The sequence below is a fragment of the Bombina bombina genome, chromosome 3 (assembly GCF_027579735.1).
Source record: "Bombina bombina isolate aBomBom1 chromosome 3, aBomBom1.pri, whole genome shotgun sequence".
Taxonomy (NCBI): Eukaryota; Metazoa; Chordata; class Amphibia; order Anura; family Bombinatoridae; genus Bombina; species Bombina bombina.
The window spans coordinates 636,543,155-636,555,992 of NC_069501.1; the positions used below are offsets into that span (position 1 = coordinate 636,543,155).

General features: G+C 42.9%; 1 protein-coding gene across 1 annotated transcript in view; it reads left to right on the plus strand.

The window, feature by feature from the left end:
- Positions 1–12,838, plus strand: part of BRIP1 (BRCA1 interacting helicase 1) — a 1,071,924-nt gene that overhangs the window by 289,113 nt on the left and 769,973 nt on the right. The window contains exon 8 of the mRNA XM_053707344.1: positions 11,593–11,814. Within this exon, the coding sequence (XP_053563319.1) occupies positions 11,593–11,814 (222 nt within the window). The remainder of the gene's footprint in view (positions 1–11,592; positions 11,815–12,838) is intronic.

Sequence of the window (12,838 nt, forward strand, 5' to 3'; positions counted from 1 at the left end):
TTTATTGTATTTGTGGATATAAGATAACAGGAAACAGCAAAAACAGTAAAAATATCATCCTTCCCTCCTCTCTTCTCCACCATAGAGTCTGGGGAACAATATTACATTAATGTCCCACATTTGAATTTATGTTCTCCCGATTAGAGTTCCAGATTTCATCTGTTCTCAATTGTAGATGTTGCAAAATTTGTAGTTTGATCTGTTGGTAATGAGACCCATTCTGTTAGTCTCCATCTTCTTAATGTGTTAGTTCTTTCATAGTTCTCCATTAAGAGTAAATCTCAGTACTATTGTTTCTTATAAACAATTATTTCTCAAATATTCTGAAATTATTCGGGAGAACAAATCATATTTAGCAATCTGTACTAACCTATTTTATTTTCCGAGATCACAATAGCAGGAGGAGGAAAAGGTGAGTCAACCATAATATAATAAAATCTCAGAAAGAGAAAGAAAAATTAAAAAGATATAGGAGGGGGCGGGGGAAAAAGCAATTCAGTCGATCCATAATCTACATTAGGGGGTATAGGGGAAGTGATGACCATTTTTATTTTTTCCATTATCAAAACATTATTGGGTTCTACCGTGTTATTAAGCCTCCTCCAGATCACGACCTCTCAGCTCCCACCATGAGTAGTTCTTTTAAAATTTAAAGGGATAGTAACTTTTTTTTTTATTATTAAGAAAGCCAGTTTGATTTATTTTGGGTAAGATGGATCAAGAGGCTTTGCAAGATGTTACATGTAGCTTATGTTTTGATGCTAATGTGGAACCTCCAATCGCTTTTTGTTCATCATGTATTGATAGGACATTACATTATAGGGATAGACTTTTTGAATCTGAGCCATCATTAGCTAAGGTGGATGCTGTTTAGGGGTCTCCTTTTCAGGATATTCCGCAGCTTTCTCCTGAAACATCCCATACTTTAGTGTCTACTCAGGCAGTGCCCAGTGTTTCTCCAGTTGGGGTTTCCTTGCAGGACATTGCTACCCAGATATCTTCTGCGGTAACTGATGCCCTGGCGGCTTTTCCCATGTTACAGGGGAAGCGTAAAAGGAGGTGTAGGGATTCAGTGAGTAAGGTGACAATCAGGTGTGGCTATGTCAAATGTTTCTTCCCATAGGTCTGAGGGGGAGGATTCTTCTATAGCGTCTGAGGGGGAAATCACAGACTCTGATAGTTTAGTTCCTTCTTCTGTTGGGGAAGTTGTAACTTTCAGGTTTAAGCTTGAGCACCTCCGGTTGTTATAGGTAGGGTATTAGACTGGCGCTAGGACCTTCACCCCTCTGCTTAGTACAAGGGATTCGCTTTAGTAAAAATCCCAAAGTAGATATGGTTAGGTACGGTAGTGGAGTGTACAAGCGCTATTTGCAAGAAATAGCTGGGGGATTCCTCCAGGCAGTTCTCGAATATTTAATTTGATATCGTGATAAAAAGCAAGCACTAGATATGCATACGATTATAACTGTACAAATGAGTAAAAGATATATATATTAGTATAAAATATATAAATGTATTATCTGATTATAAAATACAATATTAGTAGTATATGTGTCGACACATTAACATAAAAACTTTAAAACTGGACGTCCAATTTACATCTGTCTTAATATAGGTGGTTAAAGGACAAAAGACACTGTGTCTCTTATAAGATACTTAGTGTTCATTTATAGATCACACAGTTGTGCTCAGCGGCACTGTTTAGATATCCAAATGTCTTTGTATCTATGTATCTGTATGTCAGTTTTTTGTGGCGTCCGACCTCTGTGGGCGGGGTTATGTCACCACATGGCTCGGCATTTCTGCTGTAGTCTCCTTTAGTGCTATTCAGCCTACTTGAATCTTTGCTCTGCCTATGTATTCTGTGTAGACCTCTCGGCTCTTGTTAGGCTGTTGCGTTTGTTTAAAGGGTGAGGTTCCTGGGGTCCTCTGTCTCCTCCCGACAGTGCTGACAACCCAGATGTCTCTGCTGAGTGCAGAAAACAAAATTTCTTCAACCTCCTCTTAATTGCACAGTATTGGTGGGTAGTTTATGTCTCTGATCCACGACAGTATTGTGGCAATCCTCTGTTATGAGCAATTGTCTCACCTCACATTCACATTGACCGCTTTCGCCCTGCACAAGGGCTTTTTCAAGATATGTTAGTGAGATTTGAATCCTTCCTTTATAGGCCTTCCTCTCCATCCATTGGTTGACTGTTTAGGGGAGGGGCTCCTGTTTCATTTTACTTTGTCTTGTTTTTAGTCATTGTTTTTAGCTCTGTTTCACAATCTATGCAGTTCTTACATTCTTAGTGCTTGCTTGTTAATCATACTTAAAGGGGGTAACTTCTAATTCAGAATTTAGACCTAGGGGGTGTAGTTTCTTCATTTTGTATATTAGTTCTGCTTCTGTCCTCATACTCCTCATGGTTGTCAACAAAGATAGGACAGGGACGAGGCAACACAGCGGTAAACCGATTACAAACCAATGGTTTCAAGAGGGAGAAATGAAAAACATTGGAAATGCGCATTACAGGCGGAAGGTAAAGAGCGTAGGCCACATGATTGACCCGTCAAAGTATTCGATAAGGACCAACATAACGGGGAGCCAGTTTATTGGAAGGCACACAAAGGTTCAAGTTGCGGGAGGACAGCCAAACTCTCTCACCAACCTGGTAGGAAGGTGCGGGCAGACGCTTATGATCAGCTTGAAACTTTTGCCACTGCATAGAACGATGAAGGCAATCCTGAATCTGCACCCACGTGGAACGGAGTTGCCGTAGATGCTCCTCCAAAGCTGGAATACCCTGAGACATGAATGAATCGGGCAACAAGGATTGTTGAAACCCATAATTCGCCATGAACAGGGATAACTTGGAGGAAGCATTAATAGCACTATTACGAGCAAACTCTGCCCAAGGTAACAGTTCAGACCAATTATTGTGGTGATCTGAGACATAGCAACGGAGGAACTGTTTTAGAGCTTCATTAGCCGGTTCCGCAGCCCCATTGGATTGAGGGTGATATGCCGAGGAGAAGGGAAGCTGGATCCCCATTTGTGCACAAAAGGAACGCCAAAATCTGGAGACAAACTGGCTACCCCGGTCCGACACTATCTCCTTGTGTAACCCATGTAAACTGAAGACCTCCCGGGCAAAAATTGAAGCAAGCTCCTGAGCGGTAGGCAACTTCTTCAAGGGAATGCAATGTGACATTTTAGAAAAACAGTCCACCACCATAAGGATAACAGTATTGCCATTGTAAACAGGGAGCTTGACAATAAAGTCCATGAAAAGATGTGTCCAAGGACGCTCACCATTAGCAATAGGTTGAAGAAGACCCACAGATAGACGTTGAGGAGTCTTATTCTGTGCACAAACTGAGCAGGAGGCAACATACGCAGCAACATCAGAACGAAAACCTGGCCACCAGAATTGTTGAGTGACAAACCAAATCATTTGATTCTTGCCTGGGTGACCTGCAGCTTTAGGATAGTGGTAAGTGTGCAAAAGTTTAGTTCGAAGAACAAAACACTTACCACTAGGTTTCTCAGGCAAATTAGTACGTATGGTAGCCAAAATATGGTCAGGAGGTATAACTGGAGTGGGTATAGACTCCTCCTTGGACAGAGACAAAAATTGTCGAGAGAGGGCATCAGCCCTAACATTCTTACTTCCAGGCAGGTAGGAGACCACATAATTAGACAGAGACAAAAATAGCGCCCATCTGGCTTGTCGGGGCGAGAAACGTTTTGCTTCAGATAGATTAGTTAAATTCTTGTGGTCAGTAAGAATGAGCACTGGCACGCTAGTACCCTCGAGAAGATGTCTCCATTCCTTGAGGGCCAAAATTATGGCCAGTATTTCCCTGTCGCCAATTTCATAATTGCACTCCGCTGGAGACCATTTCTTAGAGAAGAAGCCACACGGATGCAAGGAACTGTCAGGCGTAGGACGTTGAGACAAGAGGGCACCTACTCCAGTCTCAGATGCATCAACCTCAAGAACGAAAGGCAGGACAGGGTTAGGATGAGCCAGAACTGGAGCGGCAGCCAAGGCAGTCTTAAGACTATCAAAGGCCTTAATGGCAGTAGGTGACCAATGGAGTGGTTCATTTTCTTTATGGATCATGTCTGTGATAGGTTTGACCAAGGAAGAAAAGTTTTTAATAAACTTTCTATAGTAATTGGCGAACCCCAAAAAACGTTGAATAGACCGAAGACCAACTGGGCGAGGCCACTGCATTACTGCAGATAACTTGTCAGGATCCATGGAGAACCCTGCAACGGAGATAACATAACCTAGAAAGATTACTTGAGTCTGATGGAACTCGCATTTCTCGAGTTTACAAAACGGGCCGTTCTCACTTAGTCTCTGAAGAACCCATGTAACATCAGAACTATGAGCCTCAAGTGTGGGTGAGTGTATGAGGATGTTATCTAAGTACACCACAACACACTGTTGCAACATATCTCGTAGGACATCATTAATAAATTCCTGAAAAACAGCAGGAGCATTGCATAGGCCAAAGGGCATTACAAGATACTCATAATGCCCGCTCCTGGTGTTAAATGCTGTTTTCCATTCGTGGCCCTTCTTGATCCTAACGAGATTGTACGCTCCTCTTAAATCAAGTTTAGTAAAGACCGTAGCTCCCTTGAGGCGGTCAAAGAGTTCCATAATGAGCGGAATAAGGTAAGCATTCTTAATGGTAAGACGCTTAAGACCCCTATAATTGATGCATGGTCATGGTAGAGCAGGATTTGCGGATGATCCCCCATCAGCGACAGAGCATCGGCAACATACTCTTCCATAGCACAATTCTCCGCAAAAGACAGAGGGTAAACCCGGCCCCGAGGAGGAATGGCTCTGGGTTGCAGGTCTATGGCACAATTGTAAGACCGGTGAGGAGGCAACGTACCGGCACGCACCTAGTGAAAAACGTCTAGGAACTCTCGGTACTCCTCTGGCAATCGAGATACTGAAGAAGTGCACAAGACTTTAACTGGTTTCCGAAAACAAGTGGAAATACATTGCGGAGACCACAACAAAATTTCAGACCTGCGCCAGTCGAGACTGGGATTGTGCTTTTGGAGCCAGGGATAACCCAGAACAACCGGAAAATACAGAGAGTTTATCACCTGGAACTGGAGGGTTTCAAAATGGAGAGCCCCAACAGCCATTGATAACAGAGCAGTTTCATGAGTAACGAGTGCGGGCTGAAGGGGCCTGCCATCAATGGCCTCAATAGCAAGCGGAACGGACGGAGGCAAAACAGGAATGGAGTGCTTTGATACAAAAGCACTGTCAATGAAATAGCCCGCAGCACCGGAGCCAACAAGAGCCTGGGTGACTATGGAGGAGTCCACCCAGGAAAGGACAACCGTGATCAAAGGTTTCTCCTTAAGCGGTTCCGGAGACAAGGATAAACCACCCAAGGTCTGCCCCCGACAGGACCTTAGGTGTGAGCGTTTCCCGCTGTGTAGGACAGGACTTCAAAAGGTGGCCCTGTAACCCACAATAGAGGTAGAGCCCCTCCCTCCTCCTAAAGGCCCTCTCCGCTGCGGAGAGACTCGTGAATCCCAACTGCATCGGCTCAGCAGTACCTGGTGACTCGGGACCAGGAGGCATTGGAGGAGAGGGAGGTATGGGTGGGAACAAACACGTAGGAGACAACGGAAAAGGAGGCTTCCGCAAGCTCTCCTTGAAAGAGGGCCTCTCTCTGAATCTGATGTCAATTAGGATTAAAAAAGACACCAATGCCCATGAAAAAAGGCGGCAACAAGGGCTTCATTGTTCCAACCTACCTCTGCAGCAAGCGTACGGAACTCAATGGCATACTGAGCAACAGATCTTGTACCTTTCTGAATGGACATGAGTCGTTTAGCAGCAAAGGAGGAGCGAGCCGGATCATCAAATACCCTTCGTAAGGAGGCCACAAATTCAGGATAATTTGAAATCATAGGTTTATTAGTCTCCCACAAGGGATTAGCCCAGGCAAGAGCTGTGTCAGAGAGAAACGAGATGAGAAATCCCACCTTAGCTCTGTCAGAGGGAAACGCCTGAGATAACATCTCAAAGTAAATGCCCACCTGGTTCAAAAACCCTCTGCACTGATTAGGATCGCCTCCATATCTCTCAGGTAGAGGTGCAGAACCGGACATGCTCCTGGTAGGACTAGGTGCAGCAGCGGAAACAGGAGCAACCCTAACTTGCCGGACACTTTGGTCCAAATGTGCAGTGCGAGTCAGCAGGGTTTGCAGTGCTAGTGCATATTGATCCAAGCGGTGATCCTGTTCATCCATCCTGGAAATTAAGGCAGGTAACGGTGGATTATTGGCACCATCAGGATTCATGGCCCTTACGTAATGTCAGGATGCCAGGAATCAGACTGAGACTAGAAGTGCAAAAATAGTCGCACCTTTAATAATGGCAAAAAATAATAAAAAGTCCACAAGTCAAATAACAAGCCAGGAATCAAAACCAGAGCTGGTAGTCAGATGAGCCGAGTCAGGAGCCAAAGCGAGTAGTCAGACGAGCCGGAATCAGGAACAAGGAGAACAGTAGAGTCAGGCACAAGCCAGGGATCAGGAACCAGGAGGGACGTCAGACAGCTAGGTAATACACAGGAGCTCTCACAAACAGGTCTGAGACAATGCAAGGGCAAAGCATACTAAACAGAGACTCTTTAAATAATAAGTGATGTCATCACAATTCTGAGACTGCATCCTGTCTCACACGGATGGTGTACACCAGTCGGGCCATAAAAGGAAGTGCAGGAAATGAGCAGCATCACACAGTATGCACCAGAGTCAGCAAGAGAGGTGAGTAAAATGGCTGCCAGCAGCACATGGCAAACAAAGCAGGGAAAAAACTCTGACACTACCCCGATAACGGTCGAGGTCCAGGGATCCCCAGACAGAGCTGATAGATGCCTTAGTGGTTCCTTGTGGATTCACTCTAGCTTACATTTTTCCACCGTTAATACTTCTACCTCGTGTAGTGGCACGCATCAAACAGCAGCGTGCCTCAGCCATTCTGATTGCTTCTTCTTGGCCGCGGAGGACGTGGTTTGCGGATCTGGTGGGGATGTCATCCTCTCCATCGTGGAGGTTGCCCTGTCGCAGGGATCTGCTGGAACAGGGCCCTTTTCAACATCAGAATCTAGATTCTCTGAGACTGACTACGTGGAGATTGAAGCCTAGTCTTGGCCCAGAGAGGCTTTTCTTAAAGTGTGATTGATACTCTAATTCAGGCAAGGAAGCCAGTCACGCGTCACATCTACCATAAGGTGTGGAGGACTTACTTGTGCTGGTGTGAGAAGCAGGCAGGGATATCCTTGGCATAAGCTGATGGTATCCAGGATTCTGTCCTTTCTTCAAGACGGTTTGGAGAAGGGTCTTGCCGCTAGTTCATTAAGAGGACAGATTTCGGCATTATCAGTCTTGTTGCATAGGAGACTCGCTTAGCCCCCTGACATCCAATCTTTTGTTCAGGCCCTGTCTAGAATCATGCCTTTCTTTAGACAGTCTGCGCCCCCATGGAGCTTAAACTTGCTCCTTAAGGTTTTGCAGAGGGTTCCTTTTGAACCTATGCATTCCATTGACATTAAGATTCTGTCCTGGAAGGTTCTCTTCCTGTTGGCTATTGCATCGGCATGCAGAGTATCTGAACTGGCTGCCTTGCAACGTGAGCCTTCTTATCTGGTGTTTCATGCGGATAAGACTGTGCTTCGCACTGGTTTGGGGTTTCTTCCCAAGGTGGTGTCTAACCGTAACATCAATCAGGAAATAGTTGTTCCTTCTTTGTGTCCTTACCCTTCTTCTAAGGAGAGGTTACTTAATAACCTAGATGTGGTTTGTGCCTTGAAGTTCTATCTTCAGGCTACCAAGGATTTTAGGCAGTCTACATCTCTTTTTGTGATCTATTCTGGGAAATGCAAGGGGCAAGGGACCTCTGCTACTTCTTTGTCCTTTTGGTTGAGGAGTTTGATTCGCTTGGCTTATGAGACAGCGGGACTTAAGCCTCCTCAGAGGATCACGGCTCATTCAGCTAAAGCTGTAGCTTCGTCTTGGGCCTTCAAGAATGAGGCCTCTATGGAGCAAATTTGTAAGGTGGCTACCTGGTCCTCCTTACACACTTTTACAAAGTTTTACAAATTCAAAGTTTTTGCTTCTGCTGCAGCTGTTTTTGGGAGAAAGGTTTTGCTGGCTGTGGTGCCCTCTGATTACGGTCCGCCCTTTTACCCTCCCGGTTTCATTCAGTGTCCTCTAGAGCTTGGGTATTTGTTGCCAACAGTAATGAATGAAGCTGTGGACTCTCCTCCCCTTATGCTTACCTGATAATTTCATTTCAATCGTATCTCCAATTGGTGGACCTAAATTTATTTATTTTCTGGCACCATTTATACCCTAATATTTCTCCTACTGTTCCTTGTTCCCTCGGCAGAATGACTGGGGGGTGAGGGAAGTGGGTGAGGTATTTAAGCCTTTGGCTGGGGTGCCTTTGCCTCCTCCTGGTGGCTAGGTTCCCAACAGTATTGAATGAAGCCGTGGACTCTCCTCCCCTCGATGGAAATAAAATTATCAGGTAAGCATAATTTATGTTTTTACTTCTAAAAAATACTAAGTCCTCCCTAACAGTAGAACCCCCACCCACCAAACCCCCCAAAATAAAAAAAACCTAACACTAAAAAAACTAAACTACCCATTGCCCCTAAATTGGCATTTGTATGGGCATTGCCCTTAAAAGGGCATTCAGCTCTTTTACTGCCCTTTAAAGGGCAATCAGCTTTAAAAACTTAAAAAAAAACACCCCAAAAATTAAAATAAAAAAGCCTAAACCTAAGCCCAAAATAGGTACTCACTGTTCCTGAAGTCCAGCGGAGAAGGTCTTCTTCCGGACGGATCCATCATCTTCTATCTTCATCCGTAGTGAAGGCGGTGTGGATCGGAGGTATGTAGCTTTGTTCCGAATGCCTAGATCCTCAGCGGCGTTGCTCTGCGGCATGGAGGCTCCTCTTCATCTGATGTCCGTCATAGACTGAAGATTGAATGCAAGGTACAGCAATCAATTTGAAATCCTATTGGCTGTTCAAATCAGCCAATAAGATTTCAGTAGCTCTCATCCTATTGGCTGATTTCAAAATTTCAGCCAATAGGAATGCAAGGTACCCCAATAAATATGGGGTACCTTGCATTCAATCTTCAGTGTGTGATGGACAATCGCATGAAGAGGAGCCTCCATGCCGCCGAGGACCACCGCCGTTGAGGATCAAGGCATCGGGAACACAGCTCCGCACCTCCGCTCCGCGCCACCTTCACTCCGGATAAAGAAAGAAGATGATGGATCCATCTGGAAGAAAACCTTCTCCACCGGACTTCAGGAACAGTGATTACCTATTTGGGGCTTAGGTTTAGGCTTTTTTATTTTAATTTTTGGGGTGTTTTTTTTTTTTAGATTAGGGTTTTTTTGGGCTTGAAAAAGCTGATTGCCCTTTTTAGGGCAGTAAAAGATCTGAATGACCTTTTAAGGGCAATGCCCATACAAATGCCCCTTTAGGTGCAATTGGTAGTTTAGTTTTTTTAGTGTTAGGTTTTTTATTTTGGGGGGTTAGGTGGGTGGGGGGTTTTACTGTTAGGGGGGACTTCATATTTTTTAGAGGTAAAAGAGCTGTTTAACTTAAGGCAATTCCCTGCAAAAGGCCCTTTAAGGGCTATTGGTAGTTAAGATTAGGGAGTGTTTTTATTTTGGGGAGGCTTTTTATTTTTATAGGGATTAGGTATAATTTTTTTTTTTGATAATTTTGTTTATTTTTGATAATTTTGTTTATTTTTTTCTGTAATGTTAGACTTTTTTTTATTTTTTGTAATTTAATGTTGTTTTTTTATTTTAATTGTAATTTAGTTGTAATTGGGGTTAATTTAGGGGGTGTTAGGTTAGGGGCCTTAGTAATTAAAGTAGTTATTTGCATTGTGGGGGGGTTGACGGTATAGGGTTTAATATAATAATTAGTGTTATTAGGTTAATTTGTTTTTTTGCAATGTGGGGGGTTGGCGGTTTATGAGTTAATAGGTTAAATAGCTTTATTGCGATGTGGGGGATTGGTGATTTAGGGGTTAATATTTTAATTGTTATTTGCGGTTTAGGGGTTAATAACTTTATTATTTTGCGATGTGGGGGTTGACGGTTTAGGTGTTTGTTAATTATTTGTGCGTGAGGTTAGGTTTTTTTTGTTACACTTCGTACGGGCCATTACGTGTTTTTATTTTTATTTCTTGCGGGCGGTTACTTGTTTTTTTTTTAGTTATTTTGTGCAATTGCGTTTTATTTTTTAAGGCTTCGGGTTTGCCTACGCTGCATCCAGGTGGATTCTTTCACCACCCTGCTATTTTTGGTGAATTCTTTCACCACCCTGCCATTTTCGAAATCCACCTGTATGCAGCTTTGCTGCATCCAGGTGGATTCTTTTGGCTGCACGCACAGCCAACATTCTTTTGGCTGACTTGCTCAACTGGCGACACCGACGGACGCGTTACAAACCTGATTATAATATAGATTGTGTTGTGTGCAAGTTTTGGCCTAGATTACGAATAGAATGTTTTCGTGATTTTTAAAGCGCAATGCGAATGCAACCTCTCACTTTGTAGGCTCCAATGGAAGCCTTGTTCTCATGCCTATAGTCACGGCAAAGAACCTAGCGCAGGGGTTAAGTTGGGTAGCAAAGTTTATATGAATACATACATATATATTTGTGTATTTGCGTTTATATGTGTATATACACATATTAACATAAATATATATGTACAGTATATAGGCATATACATATATATTTCAATTAAAAACACAGTCCCCATAGATCGCAATGTAAAGGCACTTTTTCATTAACCAGAGATCTAAAACAAGCTCGTAATGATTATTTAACGTGCGCCTGTAAAAATTGCGTTCCACTTGTAATCATGCCCTTTATGTGTATACTATGCAGGAATCTTAAAAAATAGAATATGGTTTTAAGGGGTCATATGATGACCAAAATTACACTTTTTTGTTCTTGATTTTAGTAATGTATTTTTGGCTTGTCCTGTCCCTGTGCATTTCATACTCACTTTCACATTCTAACACTTTATACATGTTTGGGGCCACTAACAGTATAGAATAAACCAGTCTTTAAATCATGTCTTTTGTTACCTATTGAAAAATAACTTAAACGAAAACTAGTCAAAATTAAACTTTCTTGAGTCAATCAGAACAAGCAGTTAGAGAACAAAAAACTAGTATTCTTCTGTTATCAATTTTGCTTAATTTTTTGGTAATTCTTTGTTGAAGAGTAAACCTAGGTAAGCCCATAGGTGCTCAAGAGTGTGCGTATGATTTTTGGACAATGGTAGCAGTATTTTCAACAATGTTTGTAGCAATGTTCTACATTGCTACAAACATTGCTGCCATACAGTGCTGAACACACACTCCTGAGCTCATACGAATCTCAAACAAGGCTACGTTGGTTTACTTTTTCAACAAAGAGTAATTCATTTCAAAAAGATTGCTATAAACCTGTGTATATTTGTATGCCTGTGTTTCCCTCTAATTTAATATTTTATTTATTTTTAAATAGGGAATTACATGTCGCTACTATCACGGCACCCAAAAAATGAGTGAACAGAATGTGCTACAGTTCAGACTAGGAATTGACCAGGCTTGGGATATTGAAGAGATTGTAGGATTGGGCAAAAGACTTCGTGCATGTGCTTATTTTGCTGCACGTGAATTAATGAAGGAGGCTGATATCGTTTTCTGTCCTTACAACTATCTTTTGGACTCACAAATAAGAGAAAGTGTGAGTATAATTAGATTATTAAATCGTTCAATTATACATTTTTTCAGTTATTTGACTTTTTATTTCAGGGAAAAGTGATAACTCGTTTTGACAAGATGCCCACACTTATGATTGTAAGCTAACTGAGGGGTCGATCACAACACATCTGCGATTTGCCTCTGAAATTTTTTTTCTCCTTGTCTGCTAAATTGGTCGGTGTGTTTTCCAAATGATCACAAACGAAAATGGATCTGTGTGTTAGAAGCCTGGAGCTGCGAATGCCTTTTCAGTAGAAAAGGTCCCGAAAAAGCCTTTTCCATCTTAATATTAGGAGAGTCCACGGCTTCATTTATTTCTTGTGGGAATACTGAACCTGGCCACAAGGAGGAGGCAAGGACACCCCCGCCAAAGGCTTAAATACCTCCCCCACTCCCCTCATCCCACAGTCATTCTTTGCCTTTTGTCACAGGAGGTTGGCAGAGAAGTGTCAGAAGATACGGAGTAGTTCCTTATGAATGGTAGTACTCTTCGAAATGGGACTGGAGTTTTAAGTAGTCTTGTCAGCCTCTCAGTGAGAGCATTGGCGAATGTTAGAGTCTGGAGATGCAGGGAGAGTCTTTCTGGGAACCCATTCGGTCTCGTATTAACAGCTCCTAAGCAATCGGTGTTGACGAGTTTCACTGCCTCCTCCTATCACTCAAGTCCATGTCAGGAGCAATGCTACAAGACTGTCAAACTTGAGAGGCTGTGTTTCTGTTCCATGGCTTAGATTCCGGTAAGATCGTTTCATTTTTATACATTTGATAACGCAAGAAGACAGGGTCACAGTGTGACTCCTTTTATCTCAATGGAATCAAGGGTTAATGCTCCGGAAGGGGATTATTGAACTGGAGGGATGAATTACATATTTTTTATATCGTGTTTATGCGGTGACATATGTGAGATGTGGCTTAGGCAGGTGTTGGAACGTACAGGTTTTACTTTCACTTTGGAGCGCTGCACTGCCAGTTAGGCTTGGCGTGCTTTTAGTGGTGCAGGGGAGATC